Source organism: Dipteris shenzhenensis, chromosome 24 (assembly GCF_047967505.1).
Source record: "Dipteris shenzhenensis isolate YYH24624 ecotype China chromosome 24, Dip_SZ_1.0, whole genome shotgun sequence".
Classification (NCBI taxonomy): Eukaryota; Viridiplantae; Streptophyta; class Polypodiopsida; order Gleicheniales; family Dipteridaceae; genus Dipteris; species Dipteris shenzhenensis.
The window spans coordinates 11,771,423-11,797,158 of record NC_141619.1 but is presented as its reverse complement, the minus strand read 5'-3'; the positions used below and the strand labels follow the sequence as shown (position 1 = coordinate 11,797,158).

The following is a 25,736-nucleotide window of genomic DNA, read 5'->3' as shown; positions in this document are numbered from 1 at the left end:
CTTCTCGGGGGGGGTCGTAAGAAGAAGATCTTGCATGTCACGAAGCTTCAGATAAACAAGTTCAAGATGACAAATCTGGGTCTTCTTCATTACTTCCTCAGGATAGAACTCGAGCAGAAAGAAAACATCATCTTCATCTCTCGGGAGAAGTACTGCTGTAAGATATTGAAGTAGTTCCACATGGAGGGATGGAGAACTGCAAGGAGGCAGTGACGCCAATGGAGGTTGGGCTGAAGCTGAGTGCTCATGATGCATCTCAGCTGATAGATGCCACCAGGTATTGGAAATTTTGCTCTATCTAACCAACACTAGGCTAGACATTTCTTATTCATTGGTGTGCTCTGTCAATTTTCTTCAAAACCCATGGAAAAGGCAAGATTAGGGGTGTTGAGGTACTTGAAGGGTACTAGCAATTATGGTATCACATAGCACAAGATTGGGGTTGAGCGGTTTCTAGGATTCAGATTGGACAGGTGACTGGGATACTCAGCAGGCTATTGTTTCATTCTTGCTTCAGGGGTCATTTCATGGCTAAGTAAGAAACACCCAACAATCGCCCTTTCTTCTACACAGGCAGAGTACAAGGCTGCTTGCATTGCAGCATGTGAGACATGGTTGCTGAGATGGATTCTAGAAGTTACGGACATGCTTCAAGAGGATGCAATGGTGATCATGTGTGCCAATCAGAGTTGCATTGCTATTGCAAAGAACACCGTGTTCTATGCAAGGACAAAGCACATCGAGGTCCATTACCACTTCAGGAGCTAATCATCCGCAAGATTGTGGAGCTCATGTACTGTCCAAGACTGACAACATTTCAGATGCTTTCACGACAGCACTTCCAAGGGACCAGCTGGAGCACCTCATTCGACAGATGTGAATTCAGCCCACAGTTGTGTCATTGAGAGCGGGTGTTAGAGCTCACTGCGAGCCCCAAAATGAGGACAAGGGGTCAGTAGACTGTAGGGGATTGGCCCACAGTTGCATCATTGCGAGCACCCCAAATGAGGAGGACAAGGGGTCAGTAGACTGTAGGGGGTTGGGTTTACCTGGACCACAGGATTGCGTAGCAGGCTGGACCAACTCGGAGCAGCTGCAAGAACTACTGTGATCAGACTGGAGCTGTCTGCACAGAAGAACAGCAGATATAGCCCACTGTCAGCCCTGGCAGTGGTCAGGACCGTCTGTAGCAGATCTGCAGGCCCAACAGACTGAAGTCAGCCAGTTCCCGTCAGTGGAATCCAGAGACCAAATGGGTCAGAAGTCGGCTGTTCCAGGGCTGGAATCAGCCTAATTAAACCCCGTCTCATAGTCTCCACATTGTGCAGCGCCCACTGAAGCCAATACAACTTGGTAGCATGGACTGGAGAGAGTGTGGAGTAATCTACTTGTGAGATCTCAGCAGCGTAATCACCTAGATTACACTTTTGTGCCCAGCCCCTTTGCTGGAAGCTCTGTGCTCTGTTTTGAGCTGTTTTCCCCACATCAGCGGATAAATAAAGTCTGAGCTCTCTCTCTCTCTCTCTCTGTCTCTCTATCTCTCTATATCTATCTATCTATCTATCTATCTTCTTCTCTTCTATCTGATGTCTACTCTCGTGAGTGAGGCTTTCACTAGTGAGTGCATCAGAGTCATTGGAAAAAGTTCATTAGTTTATACCACTACATGTGAGGTTCAAGTGATTCAGACTTCTCATCTAACCCCTCACAGTTTTTACCCATTAGTTGCAATTCATATTATTTCATTTATTATACATCAATATTTGTTTCCCAGTTCATTGCAATCTTTAAGTTCATTTTCTTACAAAAGTAATAGGTCCTTCCCATTAGACATGAGCTACATACACCAGAGGGAAAGACAGCAACCCATAAAACTAACATATAGGATTAGGAGGAGGGTCTTACGAAACTCAACCTCATAATAGTCATGGTTAACGCTTTAGTACATTCATAGAACAATTTTGGATATAATGCTCCATTTTGCTCTAAATTTGCACAAAAAAGCCTGAGTTAGATGATTGAATTCGTTTTTATTGCAATAACTTTGTTCATTATTTTTAGGATCAGCATGCATGCTAATACATAGGTATGATTCAGAATGCTCAATTAAACACTACCTCACTAAAATAAACATGTAAGAGCATTCCCTTTAGAAAATAGTGATGCAATGCTTTTCATGCATCTAACATTCCAGCACTACTTTGAAAGCGCAAACCTGATTCCTAGGTACAAGGACGTCTTACATGTAGTGAACATATATTTCAGCAATTGAGCAGATGAGCCTCCAAGTTGCTGTAAAATCAGAAGCATAATGGCAGAATACAAATAGACAAGAAAGAATATTGATGGACATCAGTTTTGGAATAGTCCTACAAGCCCTTACTAGGCATTTCCCCTTTCATGGCTAATGCATCTATCAGGCATAATTTCTTCTTGCGAAATCGTACTCTCGTTGGATGTCTAATATGGTTTTTAAAAAAGCTTTGCAATTTCATCATTCATAGCTCAATTTGCATCAGGAGGTGAAGGAATTTACAGTACCTTGTCTATATCATTAAAATTTTTCAATTGGTCTTGCAATTATCCTCTCTAATTCAGCATATTCTATTTCTTTCTCACCCATTAACACATCGAGGGCTTAGATGATATGCAATGCTGTTACCAAGTCTCTAGCATTTTAATTCATACGCATGAGCATGTAACCTTCAACAATGTACTAACAAACCATTATAAACCCTCATACGTAAACATTATAAAACTTTAATTTTTCAATTGGTCTTGCAATTATCCTCTCTAATTCAGCATATTCTATTTCTTTCTCACCCATTAACACATCGAGGGCTTAGATGATATGCAATGCTGTTACCAAGTCTCTAGCATTTTAATTCATACGCATGAGCATGTAACCTTCAACAATGTACTAACAAACCATTATAAACCCTCATACGTAAACTTTATAAAGCTACTTAACCCATGCAGCTGTGGAGCTTGGGAGAGAGCAAATCTATAGGATATATCTTGCCATCTCACTACAATTCCATCTCCTTTTTTCCTTCAATTTGTGGACATTTAAAATCCTTTTACAGGAGGTAATCTGAAAATAAGGGGAGACACCTAAGCGTGCAAGCAAATGTAATGCTCGCATACAAGGATGTTGCAAGTCAAGGGTGGTCCCTTTACGGGAGCATAAATCTCTAATAACATAAACAGCTGCAGCACATAGCAACCCCTTTTACTAGACCTTGGGCATAACCCTCATTGTCAACAAAAATTACAGAGCTAAAATGTGATTTCACAAGTGTGTTGATTTCTTGTATTTAAAAGTTGCAAAACTAGCCCAAACTTCACTTTCACTATGGACATAATGACATAAGGCCTTATTTTTCTCCGTGACTCAAACTAGCAAAGAAATGATCTATCCTATTTAGGATGGGTGTAACTTGATGGTTGATCAAAACTCACCTCACGATCCTGCATCATGTCCATAAGACGGGTAATTCCCTGTGGAGTTGTCAAAACTGCCTCCTGCAACCTTCCAAATGCAAAACCACTCACTGATGTCAAAACATCAAAGAAACCATACTGCAACTTTGTTCAGCAAGAATCTTCATTACCTGACTGAGCAATTTGTAGATAACGCTGTAAGCAAACGCAATGTGTAGTAGCGTACATAAAAATCTTCCTCTTCCTATCAGCCATTTAACAATTTCAGTCTATGCTTAATCTAACAAAAGCAGAAAAACCTATGACAAAAAACAAAACCAGAGATTGCCCACCAGAAGGCTCAATAGCAAGGAGGCACTCCCTGGCTCCCTTGATAGCAACTCTGAGTTTAGCACACCAGGCTGAACCTGGCTCCTATTGTCATGGAAATTCTCTGTTGTAGCCAATGCATTAACAAGGGTTTCGAGAGCCCCCCTCACCTGTTCAGTCAAATTATTTTCTTACATAACCAAATTAGAAAAGCAAAAACGTGACCCGTCCCCAACTGAGTTCATCATATTTCAATTTTAAAACCACTTTCATATTATCAATGCACATAATGCCGTGATACTCTGTCCTCTTTTACCTACCGCTGCCCTCACCCACTTTATGTGTGTAGACCCTCAGAAACTGGCAATCCAACTCTCTAAAGTGGCAAGTACTTTATCCCCGTCTTTCTTATCTGGGACACAATCAACGTTTTCCTGCCTCATAGTTCCATTGCAACCAGGGAATACATTCCAGACTCTATCTAGCAAGCCGTGTGATCTGATGCACAATCATCTGTAGCAAACTTTATAAGGAGAATCCAAATGGCAAGCAATGGACTACGTGGTAAAATTCCAAAGAGATCTCCAAAGGAGATCCCAAGACAGGAGATTGCATGTGAGATACTCAGAGGAAGAAGAACACTAAAGGGAGCACTAGGATTCGTGGTTGGATGGCTTGCATGAGAGAAACCCTCTAACTTGGTTGCTGTCACATTGGTATCAAAACCTCGTCATTCAAAACAAGTATTGATGTAGCTTGATTGCAAATCTGCCTTTCTGCTTGTTTCATCACTCAGGTTTTTGCATTTAATCTTCATCACTCAATTTTCGTTAGCTTCAACACACAAAGTCACCTCACAACACTACTGTCTGAGTAGCGTTCGGTAAATGTCGAGTTTTCTTCAAGGCATTGGAGTAGGTACTAATGCCAGCTTGGGAGTGCCCTTGTTGAGCCTCTGCTATACTTGCACTAGTGTTGACGAGGTGTTGTCACTAGGCAACCGATGGCAAACTATATGCTATAGTTTATGCACGAAAGGCAGTATTTATATAGTGCTAAATCTGAGATCATATTTGATCAAGAAAGTATGAAATGGATTTGTAATCAACCAGAGGGTGAAGGAAGAAAGGCTAGATGGGCTGAATTAAAGCAAGAACTTGATATCAACTGCCATATTGAAAGAGGAAATTCAATGTGGTAGCAGATTCTCTAAACCAAATGCCAATGATAATTGAATTGAGCTTTCCTTAATTCCAAAATGACATGTAATGATAAAGGACTTAAATGGAAAAAAATATAATATTTAAAATGGCTACCTACTCTACAAAGGAGTTTGTGTCCCAAACAGTAAAAACATAAGGCGCCAAATTCTTTTGAGTTCAAGTGCGACCACACAGGAAATCAAAAGAATGTACTTTTGAAAAGGCAGTTCCTTTGGCCTAGAATAAATAAGGATGTCAAAGATTATGTATTGAAGTCCCAAAATGCTAGGTTAATAAAGTTGAACGTCTTAAGATAGGCAGTCTACTACATCATGTAGAGATCCCATTTAGCAAATGGGAAAGCATATCCATGTATTCATTGTTGGATTACCGAGGATACAGGAGGGGCACAACTCTGTGAAGGTTATTATGGATCAATTGACCAAGATGGCTCAATCTATCTCAACCAAAAAAAAGGCTAAAACACTTGAATCAGCAATGCTATTTGTGGAGATGTTTATAGATTGTACGGGCTATTTGCTAGCATCGTTAGTTACCAGAATAGTGAATTTAACAATGATGTGTGGAGGGCAATGTTTTCATGAGGTTGGTAACTAGTTTAATATGAGCACTGGAGACGATTCACAAAGTGATGGTCAAACTGAAAGGGTTGATCAGGTCATTGAGGATATGCAAGCATCTCCTGATGTCACATGGTTTAGGTAGAGAGAGGGCGTTGCTTGTGGGTGTGCCCCTCCCCCCCGTGTGAGGGTAGCATAGAGTAGGACAGTGGGATAATCTGCTTGCTTGCCACCTTGGCAGCCCATGATGACCCGCTGGCTATGGACATTCTCAGGAGGCATGCGGACAGGTTCAGACCAGCTATGGGCTGGCCAGGTGCAGTCTATGTGCTGCATGGCAGCTCTCTTGGAGGCACATATGTCAGGTTATTGTGGTGGGCCTGTGTGGCCACCTTTGGGCTGGCCAGGGGCAGTCTATGTGCCGCGTGGCAGCTCTCTTGGAGGCACATATGTCAGGCCATTGTGGTGGGCCTGTGTGGCCACCTTTGGGGCAGCATACCTGCAGTATTCCAGCCCCCCAGGAGCCTATTTGTAGGCAGAGGTGGGATAACCTGCTGTTCGTCCACCTAGCGGGCTCTGTAGGGCAGGGGATCAGCCCCTATTTGGCTGCATAGCAGCCCGTTATAGGGCAGGAGGCTGAGGCAGCCTAGTCGGCCTGTTTATGGCAGGGGGAGAGCCCCTTTATAGGCTGTGTGCCAGCAGTAGGGGGTCGGTCCATCGAGGGCAGGGGTTGGCGCACATGATCAGCCGACTAGGGGGAGGGGGGGAAGGGGCTGCCTATATATAGCCCCCCCTTCCCTCACTTGTATCATCTCAGTGTGTAGCAGTTGTGCCTATATGAGCAGAGGTTTTCCCCCAGCAGTTGAGGGGTTTTGTCATGAGATCCCTTGCAGCCTCTCTTTTCCAGTTCAGTTTGTGTGTGGTTGCTCTCTCTCTCTCTCCATTTCTATTCAAAACCATAAACTCCATCACGCATAGCAGGGACTAGCAACTATGACATCCCCACTGATGTCATCAGCGCAGTGCCCAACAGTGGGTGTAGACCATAGTATAAACATATGCCTCACACATACCAATCCACACACCCACACATACTTGAGCATCCATTTATACAAAGTCTTCGTATTGAGTTTCTGTCGGCACTCCGAAGGTGAAGGGCAGACTCAGCCATGACGAAGTACACCAACATGGCAAATAGTGGTAGTTTCAAAAAGTGCTTTCACAATTCTGAGCTAGATAGTATATGAACCACTTTTGCAACAATCTGAGAATGCATTACCATTGCAATATCCTGATTTCACACCGATCTGATCATATAATCACCTCACAAGATCAGATGATACAGATGTATGATTCCTAGACCACAGCACAAGCATATGACAAAAGATTAATGCAATATCCACCCAAAAAAAAAAGGTAATGCAATATCATCCTGTAATGCCTATAATGCCTCTATAATACCCACAGGACCTAATGCATGCCCGCATTTAGCAAAATTACGTATACTAAAACATTGACAGACTCACAATATATAAACATGGACAGACTCACAAAAATATATTTTGCATCATTAGGAATCTCAAAAATTTTGGAAAAGCGTTGCTCCTCAGACATCTTTAAAGTTCAACATTTGGGTTCAGAAATTAGAACAATACTCATGAAGAAGACTTAATCATCGGAGCAACAACTTCCATAGCCTAGTTTCGTGACGCAAAATTCCACACACAGCAGATGCTGCCGTAGGAGGCACTCTTCATAAAGTCAAATTGCCACGTCAGCAAGCCACATCAAACTGGTTAGTCAGCATGCCACGTGTCATGCTGAATTTGTTATTTTAACCACTTTTTATTTGCTTGACTAAAAATTCACTTTGAGTGACCAATATTACTCCAATTTTAATTCCATTTTCAACTTTAGGTTTTTCGCAATTAGCTCTATTCAAAGGGCTAGTCCAGGGCTACAAACATTCTCTTTAATAGTTGATGGGTCGGTATGCATTCTATGCATTTGATTGGTCCCATGTTTGGGTACTTGGGTGGGGTATGGTTTTATGTTCCTCGTCTCAACTTGTGGGACACTACTGCCAATAACTCCTTCAATCGAGGTCCACCCTCAAATACTAGACCCTAGCCAACTAGTACCTAACTGAACAGTAGGAAAACATACGCATTCTGTTGGCAAACATCCTGAAATTTCAGAAAATGAAGATATGTAACAAATGAATTTACCAAGCAAGTGGATACGTGTTTTGTGAAGAGAAGTGACACACCCCGCAGTTCTATCCTTTCCATGGGCTCAGATACTTGTACTTGTGTTCATGTTTACGTCGCATTTGTCTTGGGTGCAGATGCAAGCTTAGAGGCTCCACCCATTCAGCTCATTGTATCTGGTTTTCCAGTTTCATGGACCCTTCAAGTCTTTTAAAAACTTTAATAAACTTTCTTTCTATCTTTCTTTCTTTCTCCAACAATAAGCTGGTCTACACACTGGAGTGCCCTGGAGTGAGCACCAACTAAACTGATTCACCCCTCCAAAAGGACCTTCATATAGGGCACAAGGCCTTGCTGTATTAGCCAACTGACCGTAGGGATTGGCCGCTGCTGCCGACCTGCTACAATCAGCCATACAGCTGTACAGCTGACTGTACCTGCAGACTGCCCACACACTAGGAGTCTAATGTCAGCCATATGTGCTGACCAGGGTGGCCCATATGGCTGTCCTAAAATTAACCTAAGAAGGAAAACAGTATGCTGCCATGTGGCAGCCTGCTTGCTGCCCACATGGCATCTCCATGCCATCTCCCTACATATGTCCATGTGGCACCTTGGATACCCGTCATGCTGTAGGTGTCAAGCCCTTTTGTCCTCCTCATATGGGGGCTCGCAGGTGGGACATTGAGCCGTATATTCAAGCTGATACCTGTCAATCTTTTGGCCAATCACCAGAAGTTGATCCTTGAGAACCTTCACCTTGACCGGATGGTCATTGATAGGTTCCCCGTCTCCCAGTGTCATCGTGAATAGCTGATTTTTTACAGTAATTATCCAAGCCGCATTGTTGATCTTGTATAGATCCTTCAAGATCTTCCAAACCTCGCCTGCAGTATCCGCCAATTCAATGTGTGGAAGAAATGAATCTGTATTCGTTGCCACAATCATTGATAGCACCTCAGCATCTTTGAGTACCTAGCCTTTGCTCTCATCTAAATCTGCCGCTCTCACAATGCCTATCACATTCTGCTGCACAGGCTTGGTCTCGAGTCTCGATGCCTTCAATATCTCCCAGAGTGATCTCACCCTCAAGTGACTCTATAGCTTTGCCTTTCAGGTTGGGTAATTGCTCCCATCCACCATCCCTTCTCTCCAAAGTTGAGGATAGGCATGGGAGACGTCATGGATGCCTCTGTGATCCCCTAAAATCTTTGTCAAACACGTATCTTAACACTCGCTGCAAGTATCTAATTGAAACCACTCCTGAGGATCTGCCAACCAGGTGCCGACCAGCATCTTTGTAGGCCCTACCCAGCAGCCAGTCTGCCGACCTGCTGCTCTTGTATCAGCCTATACATAGGCCCTTTGCAGGTGCCTATTGCTGGTGGTTCTCCTAGCCCAATTGCCCACACACTAGGCTCATAACCAGCCGGCTGAGTGTCAAGTCCATTTACCTACAGAATTATAATGGCTCAGAAGAGTTCAACATTCCATCACAATGTTAATATGCTGGTTTTGTCTCCAATAAACTTGCCCAGCATAAAAATCATGTGTGTTGTATTCAGCCTGGTTAGCTCCCAAAAGCATGTCACCTTGTTATGGTTTGCACTTCATATAAATTCCAACAAACGAAGTTACTTTTTATGAAAAGTGAAACTAGCTCCACGTTTTCGTACCACCACGTCTCCCAATCCTGGTCAGTACCTCAGTTGGAAATTACTCGAGAGGAGACACCAAAGACACCAACATAACCAGATTTTAAAAAGCACAAACCTGCCTTGAGTTGTAATGCATAAGCTACATTGTTCTTGAAAAGAACGACTTATCTTAGGCTTGGACTCTAGCCAAAGCAGCAGATCCTAGGATGACGGATATGACGTGATGATTTGCATATTTTCCCCAGATACCATGTTGCAATTTGTACTGTACATATAAAATTAAGCAAGAATCGGAATACAAGGGATCGAGTAGCTTCCAACCAGGTCTAAATCATTGCGCTCCTCCCTCAAAACAGATAGAATCACTGGAAGTCCTGCAGACATTAGAAACTCAGTATTAAACAAAAGAAAAACTCATTCCTGAAAATGAAATAGCCTCAAGAATCATCCAACAACAATTTCACCTCCTTTCCAAATCCAGCAGACTAAAGTTGATACTAGCGCAGACATTACCGATGGCTCCAAAAGCTAACTGTGCTGAACGGCTTTCTGCTACAGTATCTTGAAGCTCTGACATTGCTTGGCGACGATCTTCGGCCAAAACACCATTGCTGATTCGCTCTAAAAGTTGCTCAACGACACTGTTGAAAATTTGAGATAAATCAATACTATGTGATTGGTGAAAGAAAGAAAGAAAGAAAGTTTATGTGACAAAGTTTAAGTGACTGAAATAGCATTAGAATATGCCTTTCTTTTATCATAATTTGGCCACTGAAATGATCAATTTAATCTTGGAGCATTAAAATTGTTACTAAGCAGCAGTTTCAACCCAAATATTAACGCATACAACAATTATTATGCTTTGCATAAACCAATAAACTGAAAGTATTACCGACTTTGATGCTCATGAGCTTAAAATGAAGGCTTACCCATCCCCTTCTTGAGACGTTTTATCACCACTCCCAAACACCAGCCCACCAACTCCCTGCAATCACAAAGGCATCGTTAGGGCACACCACAGAGACAATGAAATCCATGCAATAGAGTATTTTTCTGAAGCAGAAAGAAAGAAAGAAAGAAAGAAAAAGAAAGTTTATTATTAGTCTTCGGAAGACCAATGGGTGTATGAGACTGTGAAAAAAACCTGATACAAATCCAGCTGGAGGGGTGCATACAAAAGCAGAAAAGTTGTATCCTACATAGTCACATCAAAATAATAACAATCATCTACAGCATCACCATCCTCAACTGATGTCATAATATAGAATGAATTGAGCCCAAAGGACAATGTGGCCCCTCTCCTCGTCAGAAATCAGATATGGATTGTCGGTCCCCTGCAGATGCAGTCCTACGCTGTCTCTAGGTCACGGCTCTACGTCTGACGAGGGCGACAGTCACACCTATCGGTCTCGCTCCCATTCTCAAAGTGGAGGGAATGGCCCCAAGTGTAATCTATGCATCAACCCTTTGCCTGAGCTACCGTGTCACTGGCTCTGGGTCACAATCATGTCTGAGACCTGTAGAGTAGGCATCTATGTGGTCCGGCTGAAACAAACTCAGTGATCATGCTCTGAGAAGAGTCTAGCGGGGTCTACTCCTCATGTCTCCATGATCGAGTAGGTGGTCACGATGCCTAACTAACTCATGAATGCGTTGAATGCGGCCACGCATCTCTGATCTGGAAAAGAGAGAAATCGGGATAACACTCCGGAGCTATCTCTGAATAGACAATAGAAACGTCCCCTGATCTCATAGTAAACAGGGCATCCGAAGATGAAATGATCCTCTGACTCAACCTCCTGTAGGCTACACAAAGTACATATGCGTGTTCAAAGTGCATTCAGCTAATGAAAACACAGAACACACATCAACTCAAATGCAACAGGTGCAAGGAGTTGGACGACAGCCTGACAGGAGTCGGATTGCATGTAGACTAGACTAAACAACGAAAGAACAGCAGACAACTCGTGAATCTGCAAAAACAGATATTTTGTATTATGCTTCAGCAGAGATAAACAACAACGCAACCTCAAAATGGGTTGTTACAGGACTTTTATAGCTATCCAGATCCCTTTCGACTGTTATAAGTTTGCAGTCAGTTATATCTTTAAGTAACAGCTCTTGTTACAAAACATCATACTATTGCATTAGCCCACTACTTATCAGTCACAGACAGTGGTATCCACTACATGCTTAGTAACCGCCTTGTGCCATGGGACTGACTTATCCTAACCTATGCTGACCCTGGGTTATTGGCCATGTAGGTGGAGACTAAGTCTTCAACACCTGGCACTTCCGGTGGAGAGACTTTTTCTCAAAAAGTTGGAGACTCGAACCCTTTACTAGAAATAATCCTTCAGATCAAGCTTGACACTGTGTCACTTCCAGGTCAATTTCGGTACTTTGAGTGACAATAGGGTTAGTTGTGGGCTGGTCTTCCTCTGTGTCACGTTGCTCTGCATCTGTATTTTCTGCTGCTTCTGTGGTCTTAGGTGGACTAGCACACCATAATTGAGTTGGGCTATGCAGAGCATCAGCATTTGCAAATGATACACACATCTTTGTTTCTACCTGGGCATGCTGATTAACCTCTTCTGCATGCATTGTAGGAGGTTCTGAGGTGTTAGCAGGTTCTTCTTCTAATATGGAAAATTTTTTCTCAAATGGCATTTGTCTTTGAGTTCCTGCCTTTACTCTTGCCCTGAGATACTTGAGCTCGTATGCCATAGCCTCATATGCGTAAGCAGCTGAAGCAAATGCTTGATATGGGCGTGTAGCAATTGCAAAAAGCCTGCTTTTAAGATTGGCCCATGCTTCCTATGAAGTTCTGCTTAGCTGATTCTACATTTCAGTGATATCCAATGTGTCATAAACACACCGTCGGCTTACTCTGCCATTTCCCTGAGTTGGATTTCAACATTTTCAAGCGCACAGATGCGGTCCTTGAGGAGTGTATTCTTAATCTGTAATTCTCTCTTATTAGCGCCCATTTTGTCAAGTTCAATAGATGCGGTCCTTGAGGAGTGTATTCTCAATCTGTAATTCTCTCTGATCAGCGCCCATTTTGTCAAGTTCAATAAAAAACTCATCCTTCATTTCTTGCAACCATGCTTTGATAGTGGGCATGCATTCTTGTTGTACTTTGACCTGCCCTGTCAATTTTGCTGTGTATCTGTTTTGTTGTTCCTTGGAGCTGTTGTACTCTTTAGCCATCTCGGCAATCTCTGCATGTGCATTAGCTAGCTCCTGCTCAAGTTCTGTCTGTTTGAGAAGTAAACGATTTGTTGCCTCTTTTTCTCTCTATAACTCCTGTACTTGCTTTTGCAATTCCCGGTTCTTTTTTCTTTGCTGATCACAGTAGTCTTTCAATGTGATTAAGGCATGGTCTACCTCCATTGTTGACACCTCCTCATGTGTTCTCTTTGCCAGTGCATCTGATAGCGGGGTCTCCAAAAGAACAATGAGTTTGCGTAGTGGTGAGAAACCACCTACCGGGCTATGTGGAGGAGAATTGAGTAGGATCCTCGGGAGGTCATCTTCAGGCTGCACCCATGTCGGTTTTGCTACTGTGTTTGCTCTTGGATTTAGCTTAATCTTCCTTGTCGCTTGCTTTTGCGATTTGCTTGGGAGCTCTGCTTCTTTGGCAATGGGAGTATCCCATAATGATTCTGCGAGTGATGTTCCATACACCGCTTGCATGCTCTCTTCATGCGAATAGTTGGCTACCTCTAAATCTTGTACCAAGGCATCTTTTACTGGATCCGGGCTGTGCTTGCCCTCTTGCTTTGTATCTGGGCTATGTCGCATTTTTATCCTTTGCTCCCGATATTGGATACTCACATGAGGCTTCTCAGTCAAATCCTGTGCTGCAAATTCGAATAGAGCAGTGATGATGGGCGAAATCTTCGAGTGTGCCTTTGTTGATGTTAAGTCCTTTTTCACAATCTCGCTCATGACCCTTGAATGCAAGATATGAGCCCAACTGATTCTGGTCCCCTTTTCGGCTGCTCTGAGCAAGGCATATGAGTCGTGGCTCATGGTATTGGTTTTGACCAATAATTGCATTCTTTCCAAATACCAGATTAACTGCTGCCTTCTCCCGCTATCTTGCACATTATTGACAACAAAATACTTTTTGGCTGTCTTAGGCGGACTGAACTCTTGTTGCATCTCTTGATCAATATCTTTTTGATATGTTACCTCCTCCCTTATCAACGGTAATTGAAAGGCTTCAGCAATGACTTCGGGGGTAACCATCAAGGTATCTGTCAACTTACCTCTTGTTTTCTAGAAATGCTCGTACTGTTTGAGAGCATCGGGTGAGGATTTCCAAGCAGCCCAGGGCAGTGTCGTATAGTTTAGCAAGCCGATCTTCTTCAGTCACTTTTGGTTCTTTTGCATGTCGAGAAATACTTTGAATCCGAGGAAGGTAGCTGTAATTATCGGCTTCTTCAATCCTGGCTGTGGCGTCTCATAGTCGCTCTATGTATCCTCGTTCGCTTCCGCCATAACGGTTTTCTCTACAGTAGGGCTCTGGCGTGGGCTCTTTCGTGCGGGGGTCATCTGCTTCTTCCTGAGAGCCATGTCCGAGTCGAGGAGGGCGGTAGAGATGAGGAGGTCGAGGGATGGCTGTTGAGGCTGAGAAGAGATCGGGGTTATGGGACGGGACTTATGTTTTGGTGCCATATGTACCAGTTCGTGCGGCATGGAGCTTGCGAGAACTGGCGTTTTCTGGCTGATCTTTGTGGAGCTTGCTTGTTGTCGACTGGCAGTCGGAGTCGGTGATTGGGGGAGAGTTGCATCGAGCTCCCATCGTCGAATTATGAGAGTCCTTGTGAGAATTGCGCCGGTGTCATTTGTAAGAGCCATGATTGGCCGCGCTGAGACTAGAGCTTCGCATGAAAGTATGGAATTATCCACATAGTGTGGGTGGTGAGTTCGTATGATCGCATTATGAGGCAAGAGTACGATGAATCTCGCAAATTGTGCGTCGGATTTGACAAAATTCCCTTGGCAGTGGATAGTTGGCGGGGGATAGTCGGGGGTGCGAATAGTTGACTTACTCGAGTTGGGGCGAAGTCGGATGTTTGGCGATGTGCAGACCTTTAGTCGGGAGAGGGACGGACACAAGTCAGACCTCGTATGTGTCAATTGGACGTGACACGTTGCCTTAGGGTTAAACGGTCTTGGGCCGGACAGATTGTGGCGGATGTGAGTCGATATATCCGACTGAGCCGGTTGTGCTGTCGGATGCCAGTCAGACTGCACCTATTCTAGTTGGAGGCACATCTGATACCCGTCGGACTGCATTGTCCAGGGAGTCAGACTCCTGTCGGACTCCAATCGGATTGCTGCTCCGATCACATATAGCTTTTGTGTATGTTCCAGCTCTCCTGTGATGACATTATAATTAACCCCTTGTTTGCCAAGACAAAATAAAATTACCTAAGTAGATATTTTGCTGCTTTGTAGTTGGTTTGAGTGTCCTGTCAGGCGCTTGATGTCGGAGCTGTTCTGTCAGGGTGGCGGATAAATGTTTGTTGTTGCCGTTGCTTTTGTAGTAATCTTTGTTGCTGCTGCCTTGTATAGTGCTCTTTAGTTGCTGCTCTTGATTTCTTCCATCTGTCAGTGTGTGTGATAATTTTGATATTGCATTATTTTCTCCATTCGGCACTGGAGATAGTTCTGCTTTGATTTTCTGTAGACTAAATAGTTGTAATCTCTTAAATCCTTGTAAGTGACGTTCTTCTGCAGGTCCTTGGCTATGTGATATACATAGCATTTGTACTTTGGAGATGCTTGGTACTTTGGTAGCCTGAAATGTTGAAACAGAGTGAAAATATTCTATTGTATTTACAGAATCATGCAAAGAAACTGTATTTATTTTTGCCCCTCTTGTAGGGTCTTCAATGTATGGTTTCAGTCTAAAGCCATTTACTCGTTTGTCAAATGGATTACCATGGAGATCTGAGAGAAGAAATGTCCCTTGTTCATATGCCTCAAGTACTCTGAATGGACCATCATATCTGAGCTTGAATTTTCCTGGCATTTTTCCCAGTTTGGTGTTGAACATCCACACGAAATCTCCCTTTTTGAGAAGCTTAAACTTTATGTTTCTATTTACCCATGCTGCTCTTCTTCTTTGAATAATGTCAACTGTGTGAGAGCTTGTCACCCCCCCCCCCCTTATCCAGGTTCACTTTATTCTTGAAAATGGAGATATACAAGACCAAGGTACAATGCACCTTCCAAACTGATGAACTTAGTGAAAGCTTAGGACCTAGATACAAGACTCAAGACCATATGTACAAGGTAGACAACAAGAAGGAGGACTCCAAGCTCAAGTTTCAACACTTGGCTTGCCCAATCCACAAGGAAGAAGCGTGCAACAATCACCACTTACATCCAACAGTAGAGGCAAGCACTAGTTTCTAGAAAGATAGTAGAAACAACATGAAATAGTGATGTAAATGAGATAAACTTGACAATACAGACTCCCTCCATGACTTGACCCTTTTGTAGATGAATTCCTTGATTCCTTTGAATCCTCATCCAATTGTAAAAGCTGCTCCAATCTTGCATTTATGGAGTCTTCTAAGGAAAGTTTGTTGTCAATTGCTACTCTTAGACTTCCTGCAAAAAATTCCCTGGATACTACTGCCTCACATCCATACACTAGCCTGAAAGGTGTCAATCCTGTGGCTACCTTGTGAGCTGTCCTTAGTGCCCAAAGTACTGAGTCTAAATGCTAATCCCAATCCTTTGGATGATCAGCAATGGTTCTTTTGTAAACCTTTTTCATTAACTTGTTTGTACTCTCAGCCAAACCATTGGCTTATGGGTAATATGCTGTGGACTTTTTGTTCAACATCATGTGCATTTTTGTCATCTTTCTGATTGTTTTATTTATGAAATGAGTCCCTCTATCAGATACAATCTCAGTTGGAACACCAAATCTGGTAACTATATTATAATATAGAAAATGTGCAACAGTTCTAGCTTTACATGTTTTGAGTGCAACAGCCTCTACCCATTTTGTGCAATAATCAATAGCACCAAGTATATATTGATTACCGGAATATTTTGATGGAGGCTTGATTGGTCCAATAAAGTCCAATCTCCACTTTTGAACTGGATCCAATGGAAGGAGGGGTTGGTGTGGCATCCTATCACTATCTATTGGTCTATCATCCCTTTGGCAAGGTAGGCATGATTTTGCATATTTGTAGGCATCCTTTAATACTGTGGGCCACCATAATCCAGCTTGCAAGATTTTCTTGCCTGTGATATCTCCTGAGAAATGACCTCATGCTGCATCTCCAAGTGCTTCTATTAATACAGCTTTTTGCTCATGGTCCTGGATACATCTCCTGATGACCTGGTCAATGCCCCTTCTGTATAACACTCCAGCAATGATAATAAAAGGTCTGCTTTATAACACCAACTTCTTTCTTTGATCTTGATTCATTGTTTCTGAGATTAGTCCATCAGTGACAAATACCCAATGGAAGGAGGGGTCTATCTATTGGTCTATCATCCCTTTGGCAAGGTAGGCATGATTTTGCATATTTATAGGCATCCTTTAATACTGTGGGCCACCATAATCCAGCTTGCAAGATTTTCTTGCCTGTGATATCTCCTGAGAAATGACCTCCTGCTGCATCTCCAAGTGCTTCTGTTAATACAGCTTTTTGCTCATGGTCCTGGATACATCTCCTGATGACCTGGTCAATGCCCCTTCTGTACAACACTCCAGCAATGATAATAAAAGGTCTGCTTTATAACACCAACTTCTTTCTTTGATCTTGATTCATTGTTTCTGAGATTAGTTTGGCTACTCCTCAATTAATACCATGAACAAATTTGCATCAGGAAGTTCATCTGGTATACCTATCAGAGGCTCTCCTGACTGCAACCTACTCAGATAATCTGCAATTGCATGCTGTTTCCCTGGTCTATGAACGATTGTGTAGTCAAACTCTTGCAACAATAGCATCCATCTTGCTAATCTTCCTGTTAGATGCTGTTTGTTGACCAAGTAAATTAAAGCCTGGTGGTCAACATGAAAATGTACTTTGTTAGCCAAAAGATAATGTCTGAATTTATTCAAAGCATACATCATACCAAGCACTTCTCTTTCTATTGTTGCATAGTTCTTTTCATGTTTTGTCAGGATTCTGCTTGCATAATATATAGGTCTGAACCACTTAGGTGATTGTTGTTGCATGAGTACTGCTCCCACTGCTGAATCTGATGTATCCACAAAGACTTCGAAAGGGAGAGACCAATCAGGAGGCTGTAATACATGAGCAACCATCAATATTTTCTTGAGATGTTGAAAGCTTGTTCTTGAGGAGTGTCCCAGATGAATGGTTCACTATCCCTTGTGAGTTTAGTAAGAGGATAATAGATATCAGCAAGATATCTCAGAACTCTGTAGTGCCATTTTATTTGGCCAATGAATCTCTGTAGTTGCTTGACATTTTTAGAAGCTTTAGCATTCTGGATTGCTGAGACCTTGTTAGGGTCAATCTCCATGCCTTCTTGTGAGATAATATGTCCCAGGAGAATACCTCGACTGACAGCAAAAGCACATTTTGTTGGGTTTAAGCTCAGACCAACAAATTTGCATTTAGCAAAGATGCAAATGATCTATCCTTTTTCCAAAGACTGAGAAGTCATCCAGAAATACCTTCATAAATGAGGTTAGGTACTCTGCAAATACCTCTTGTATATAAGTGGGTGGTGCATTTTTCAATCCACCAAAGGTCATGACATTGGATGCAAATACATCCCATTCTGTTACAAATGTGGTTTTATCTCTATCTTCTGGAGCCATTCTGATCCGGTTATACCCACTGAAACCATCTAAAAAACTGTAAATTTCATGTCCAGCCACAGCATCAAGTAATGAGTCACAAAATGGAAGAGGGAATGGATCAGTGATGGTTGCTGCATTCAACTTTCTGTAATCAACACATATTCTCAATTTCCCATTTTTCTTTGGAACAATAACAATCGGAGATAACCATGTCACATGTGTTAGTAGATATATCAAACCAACCCTCAACAACTTATCAATTTCCTCCTTTACCAACTTGGCATAATTTGGATTCATTCTATATCTCCCTTGAATGATTGGTACTGCATTGGTTTTGAGATTTATTCTATGTTGACAGAATGATGGATCTACCCCCTTCATATCAATGTAATGCCATGCAAAAATGTCCTTGTATTGTTCTAATAACTTTCTAAGAGCTACTTTAAATGGTGGGGGAAGATTTGTACTTACCATGACTGTTTGTGGATTGTCTTTGTCCCCCAAATTCATTTCTTCCAAGTCATCTTGTCTTACCCTGGCACTCCTTTGCATTTGCTCTTCAAACTGAATTTCTACCTCTTGAATTGCTTGTTCTAGTGATGTAGAAGCAAGAGATCTTTATGCATCGCTGTTGTTTGCATTTATAGCCTTTTCTGTAGATTCTTCTGTCAGAAGCTTTTTTGACTGTGTTCCGATTCTGTTCTGTCCTGCAGCAACTGAAGTGTGTCGGACTGCTGTTTTTGTTCATCCGGTTCAACATATTGATCAATAATCCTCACAACATCAATTTCAAAAATAGAGAAGATAGTAGGGTTCCTTTTGAGAAATATTTCTTCCTCATCTTCATCAATATCATAAATCATATTGATGCCCTCTGCTTCTAGTGGCTGTGGTTTTCTGGGAAAACTTTTTGTAGAAGATAACTTTAATTTTCTTTTTTCCCTTCCGGATAGTTATTCTCTCTGAGCCTCAATCTAGCCTCAATCTTTAATTTGAACTTGTGACTCCATAAAAGAGTGTATGGTCATCTTGTTTTGTATTGATGCCTTCTTTCTGCTCATTGTCCGTTGTCACAGGCATCTGACTTTTTTCTATGTAGCACATCTTGCGGTTCTGCCATTATATCTTTGTTTTCCCTTTCTGGTATTTCTGACCCCGGTCTGTGTCTGCAGAATGCATATGCTGTTTTGCATATGTGTCTAGTTCTGAGGAAGCTTTTTCTGTTTGGTTTTATCTATTGCAATCTGTTTTGAGATATTTTGACCGCTTTGAGGAGCTTGAGCCTGGTTGCCAAAATTGGTTTGTAGTGCAAACGTACTAGTGCAAACGTACTGCTGTCAAACTGCTGTCGGATCTGTTTATATTGACTGATGCCCTTGCCTTTGTCAATGTGATGCTCTTTTCTGACATCCTGGGAAGCATTGTTGGCAAGTACTTGTTGCAAAGCTTTGTTTCTTGTCTTATTTTGATGAGGCCAATTCATTGCCTTGGCATTGTCTCTTTGTGTTTGTCCCAATCCTTATATAGGCTTTGTATTTTGTGACCTTGTAATTGCTAATGCATGAGTAGTATTCGGACTTTACTGATTTTTGTAGCTGTTATCCGGATTATGAGGAGCGATATATACCATATTTACTCCTGGAGGTGGTTGTTGTTGACCGTTTTGATTGTTTCTTCCATCATAATGGATGATTTGCATACCTCTTTCCGCACGGTGTTTACACCAAAGTTCACATTGTGGGCCTTGCCTATGGCCCTCCATGCCACAATAAGTGCATGCCTGGGTTTGTCCTTGCTGTTGTTGCTGTTGTTGTTGATTTCTCCATTGTTGCTGAAATTGTCTTTTAGGGGCTGCATTTAAATATCTTTGTTGGGCTGGCCTTGCTACGGCTACTTGATTGGCAGGTACAGTTGGCTCTTGATTGTGTTGTTGTTGTACATAGGGTGGTACCCTACCTTTGTAGTTTGGGTTGTACCAACATCTTTCTTTGTCATGGTTATCTTTCTTGCAAAATTCACATGGAATCTTTTGGGGCTGGGGTACTTGAGGTGGTGGCTTCAAGCTTTGAAGCTGATCCTTGATCATTTTCTCCAGCTTGGAGATTTTATCTGTTGTCCTTTTTGCTGTGGATTTTTCTTTGTTTTTCTACTTCTTCTCTTTCTTTTTCTTCTTGGAATATTCTTCATCATCCTCATCTTCTTCTGATGAGGTAGCTTCTTCTTCATCACTATCAGTGTCCGTATCTCAATCTGTTTGGGAATCTGAACGCTTTTTTCTCTGTCTTCTTGGACTTTGATACTGTACCAAGTCTCCTTTCTGCCCGTTGGGCTGCTTCTACCATATTGGCTCCTCCAAGCTAGTCCCATCCAGCTACTGCAGTTCTCAGTTCTTTGTTTAATCCTTTGCCAGTTGCTCCTAGGTTGGTTGTTGGGTTGCTGTTAGTCTTTTGTTGAGGTTTCGAAACATCTGAGAATAATCTTCAACCATCAAATCTTTTTGTTTCATAGTTCTCAGTTTCTTGAGGATATCCTCTCGAGTTTTCTCTTTTCTAAAACGACTCAAGAATGCTACTTTTAATGTGTCATAGTCAGTAAAATGAGCAGCACCGTACTGCATAAACCAGTTCATTGCCTTACCATTGAAGGTAGCTACAAATTGTTCTTTCTTGGTAGCATCTAGCAATTGTCCAAATCCACTAAGTAAGCAGCCCCAAGCTTTCAAAATAGCAGCCATGAGAGGGGAAGGGGCGATTTGAGATGGACTAAAGTAAAGATCCATCTATTGTTGTCCAACCAATCTCCCCCATGAGAAGGGATGCAAGACTGAATGCTGCGTGAGAAAAAATCCTTCCAAGGCTCCTGTCCAGGCATCAATCCACATACTACAAACTTGCAGAGCAAGGCCATGCACTTCAAGCTTGGGTCAATAATATTGAGACCCCCTTCTCTTGTGGGGAGAATGAGGGTCTCCCAAGCCACCCTGGCTACAACATCTGAGGTGCCATCTAAATCGCTCCATGGGAAGTTCCTGATAGGTCTCATGAGCTGAGCGATACAATCTCTAGATCTGCACTAACATGAGCAAACAAACCAAGCAGTGGCCAACAATACCTGGTTCACAACCACAACTCTGGATGTCTCAAACTGTCCAACATGACTGTCACGGTCTTCTTTAACTTTCCCAGTAAATTTGGCTGCTTTGACTAGTGGGTTCTGTATCTTTGGTTGTACTGGTGCACTAGCTTGCACTTGGGAGGTCTTCTTTTTAGGAGGTTTGGGGAGGGGATTAAAATTCAGCCTCTATCTTACACTCACGAATACATTAGTTGCAATATTTGCTGCAAGTGCTCTTTGTAGGAGTTCTTGTGTAGGACTGGGCAGCATCAGTTTTTGTAATTCAGCTTGTGCTTCATGCAGTTCCCTGCTATGTAATGAATTATCTGAGGAACTTGTGCCACTTGGAATATAATCAGAGTCGTGTAGAATGTCGTTTGGATCTTCCATTTGTGATGGAGTGTCTACCCGACTTCTATTTCGTGTGAAGTATGCAATACCGACGTGACGTGGAGAGAGATCTTCCTCAGGCCTATTTGACATGGTCGATTGATTGTGCTTGCTCTTCCTATTGCGACTCCATGTTGATGTGGGATTGTATTTGTTGTAGTTGCTTGTTGTTATTTTTTATGTCGCCTGTTGCCCGTCGTTCTTCTGCCGGTAATCCGACTGTTGTTGTCTTGATTTGTTCAAAGAGTACCTCCCATGTAGAAGCTCTTGGGAAAAAAATTTAATGCATCTTTGAGTCATGGTCCATGCCCCACCGCTCCAACTCTTCAATGTAAAGCTTTGAACTCTTCGAACCAACCCAGATCAAACTGATCACAGTGCCCGCCAAATATGGTGGTGAACAAAGTCACAGTCCCCCAAGTACCATCAATAGGTCCATCCAGTGAGTGAGTCATCATTTGATGCACTATGCAAATAATTTTACCATCCATGAACTGACAGATGACAATTCAGCAGTGCTCATCATGAGCCAGGAAATGCCTAGTTCCTATTGGGCACCAAGCACCAAGGGTCAGTTTCAACACATCCATCATCCAGCTCCATCCACAACCTCTGTCATAGGTGTAGAGAAATCTTTGTGCCTGCTTCATAAGGATCTCTACTTCACAGCTTCTAATGAGCTCCACTCAGGATCGACCCTGAGTCCTCCAAGGTAACGTCGGACTCTCCGTCGTATCCTCCATTGACTTTGGCTTTCCAATCTGCAGCTGGATCTCATTGAGAAATCTCTCTGCCAACTGACAATGTTAGCACCACACGCTTCTCACAGCCCATGATGCCAACTCTTACAACTACCATGCGGTGTTCTTGAGAACCCTCATTGAAGCAAGAGCTTCCAAGGCTCTAATCTTGAGGTGAGGCCACGCCTGCCCAGCATGGCTCTGCTCTGCATCTCTAAATCAATGATGCCAAGTTCTTCTCCCGCCTAGGGAAGGATTACCATCTACCAGGTGACCCTGGCTCTGTGTTCCAGGTACCGCTTGATCCTACCCACAAGAAAGTGCGCATCAAGCACCTAAGCTGCCCCATGCATCCCCTGTGAAAACACCAGCAAGAGGCTATGTATCCCAACAGCTTGGTATTACCATGTGAAATCTCCCTAAAAGGGCCCTCAAAACAGCCCATTAATGGGCTCTAGACTATTTTAGATATCAGACTCATCCTCTGGAAAAACAACACAGTGCAGTTTCAATCTCATGATAGTCATATCACGCATAGCAAGGACTAGCTACTATGATATCCCCACAGTAATCCACATCCAAATGTCTGCCCTAAAAGGGCAGAAAACCATCCCTCCCCTAAAGTTCATAGTCCCGGGAGCTCACAGCTCAGCACTGCCTACACCTTTTCTAATATTCCCTCTCCACCTGATATCCCATCCATCTGACGAGAATATGCACTCAGGGAACTTCCCTTTCTGCATCTGTGGTAGAGGATCCATGTGACTTCAGTATCACTCAGTTACAATTTCTTCATAGTGCAGCTAAGGAAAACGTGGTGAAACACTTGTTACTCATGGGCATAGAAAAACTCCATTAACTACAGATTGCGCGTGGCATAGCAACTAGTCAACCAGCTAGTTGACCAACAGAGCAATAACGGAAGATGTGGGACCCTCACCCTCCTCCCATCGTCAGCCTCTGGAACAAAGACCATGTGAGTCGGACTCAACCCGACTGAGGAGGACAAATAGGGCTATTCGGAACATCCAGAACTAAATAATTGCTCCTGTCTCGTTAATATTTCTTCCGCAACATTATTCCCAGCCCCATCACTGAAACACCCGCGATTGCTCAAGTTCCTACATTGCATATGCAGTACTATATAACCCCCTACCCCGGAAGCACCCATCTGCATTAGGCATGATCTGAACGAAGACTCAAACTTCCCTTGTATGAGGGCAGTTGTATCCGTCAAGTTTCTCCTTGGTGAGGGATCGCGGTTTTGCCTTGGAGCTCCCTCCAAAAACCCCTTCTAATAGAAGACCATTTTTTGCTGACCCCCCCTTCACACTGTCATATTTTGTACGACCCTCCGGGTCAAAAAAGGGCCCAAAAGTACAATTTCAGGTCCTGACCTAAAACTTGAAGGAGACACGTAATGATCAGGAAACAACTTTCAAAGCCATCAACGAGGTACCTCTAACAACAACAACAGAGGAATGCAAACCTGAGCTACGGCGTTGAAATTGATGGGACCAAGTTTAAACGCCATGGCTGTCTCACGATCTCTGCAAACCTGCAACAGGATTAGAAATGATTAGTCGTTGAGCAATTTGCGAATTGATCACACTGACAAGCTTGGTACTTACCTCTATAAACAAGGTACTGTGGCCCTGCTTTAATTAATGAAAGGAAGAGTAGCACACGTAAATTGTCGTGGGCGTTTCACATGGAGCACTGGAAACTTGATTGATGATTGCCTCACGACGTAGATTAAATCGCTGATGGGAGAAAAATTTTATCACGGCGTGTTTGTGTGTCGCAACAGTTCATGTTTCATCCAAATGGCGGATCGTTGCAAAACGGAGAGATTCTTATGGTGAAGAGCATCGAGATGGCGTGGAAATCCAATGGCCGGAAGTCGAAAGCATGAACGATTTTCAGTTGCGACTGTAGCAGGAATCGGTCCGTGTGATTAAGCTCGAGCCTCTGAATCTTTGGCCAATGGAAAGCCTCCAGCAGGAGAGTCCCAGACAGATTATTCCCAATGTTTTGGAGCTTCGTGATCGGAAAATCAGCCACCAGGGTACAGGCCGCACAGTAGAATCAAATTAGCTCTGTCAAATTGTATAAGTTCCATGAGATTGAGAGACTCAACAAGCTCGTGAGATGCGGTTGGAATGCTTCCGTTCAACTGCTAAAAGATGATTACCTATGCTTTTCTCAGGAATTGGGCCTGAGAACTCAAACGGACGGCAAAATCCCTCGGAATTTGTTGAAACTCAGATCCAAAAACTGCTGCACAGGAAATGACTTTGTTTTGCAAGATGAATTGGGCCAAATTCACATGGTTGTGGAAATTGTGTTCTCCAAGGATGTCACAAGAGCATGGTGCTAGTCTATCACAAGAGCTTCGTGCTAGTCTATTCGAGTCTCCGTGAGTCCCCGTGAGTCCATTCCACTCCGAAGTTGTCCGGGCATAAAGAACCGGTCATTTGAGTAATCGCCAGTGTTATGACACACCGGCGCCCGCCCAACATTGGAAAGGGGCGTGGGTTGGCGTGTCCGCCACATGGTCTTGGGCAACCACCACCCCCCGCCCTAAGGGACGCCCTAAGGGAGCCCAAGTTTTCTTGAACCCAGTATCTTCAATCAAAAATCAAATAACCCACACCACATAAGCCATTCGCACATGCATGCAATTAATGAGCTTAGTCTTTTTCATATCCTTTGCATTTGGTCCCATCCCCTTTTCTCACTTGGGTGGGCGATGGGCGGTCTGTAACCAGCCTTATATGCAATGAACTTGCAACATTTGTTTATTTATTTATTTTATGAAAAAGACTTCTATTAAGTATGAAAGAAACCCGTGTGAGCAAGCTCAAAGTGGAAATACAGCATGCTCGACATGAGGGAAAAAACACTCTAGAAGAGTAAATAAAAACTCAAAAGAAACCAAGGTTGAGGCTGAAAAGGCCACCTCAACCCTGCTATAGTCTCTGAGAAAAGGGGGGAGCCCCTCCATTCTGTAAGGAATATGACCCTCCTAGCAAAGGGTGCCTCGGGAGGACACTTGCATGCTCGCCCAACTAGCCATCGGAGTGTGAACCAAATACTGGCCAGGGTGTGAGAAGGGTGGACCTATGATCCATCTAAGGCCTCTGTGCATCTCGCCCTCCAAATCTGCCAAGCAGTAATACTAGCTAGTACCTCCCAAACAAAATCCACATCAACATGTCCTGGTCTATAGCAAGAGATAGGCACATCCTTCAGAGAGTGAGGCTC

General features: G+C 43.0%; 1 protein-coding gene across 2 annotated transcripts in view; it reads right to left on the bottom strand.

Annotated features, from left to right (window-relative positions):
* GC6 (golgin Putative 6) overlaps positions 1–24,945 on the bottom strand; it is a 44,121-nt gene extending 19,176 nt beyond the window's left edge. The window contains exons 1-9 of one of the 2 annotated variants that reach the window (XM_087395162.1): positions 24,664–24,945; positions 24,101–24,568; positions 23,959–24,027; positions 10,334–10,389; positions 9,918–10,045; positions 9,726–9,778; positions 3,777–3,923; positions 3,615–3,688; positions 3,463–3,532 (exon numbers count right to left, since the gene is read on the bottom strand). In XM_087395162.1, the coding sequence (XP_087251288.1) occupies positions 3,463–3,532; positions 3,615–3,688; positions 3,777–3,923; positions 9,726–9,778; positions 9,918–10,045; positions 10,334–10,389; positions 23,959–24,003 (573 nt within the window). In that variant the 5' untranslated portion in view covers positions 24,004–24,027; positions 24,101–24,568; positions 24,664–24,945. The remainder of the gene's footprint in view (positions 1–3,462; positions 3,533–3,614; positions 3,689–3,776; positions 3,924–9,725; positions 9,779–9,917; positions 10,046–10,333; positions 10,390–23,958; positions 24,028–24,100; positions 24,569–24,663) is intronic. The other variant, XM_087395164.1, reaches the window with a different exon arrangement.
* Between the last annotated feature and the right edge of the window lie 791 nt (positions 24,946–25,736).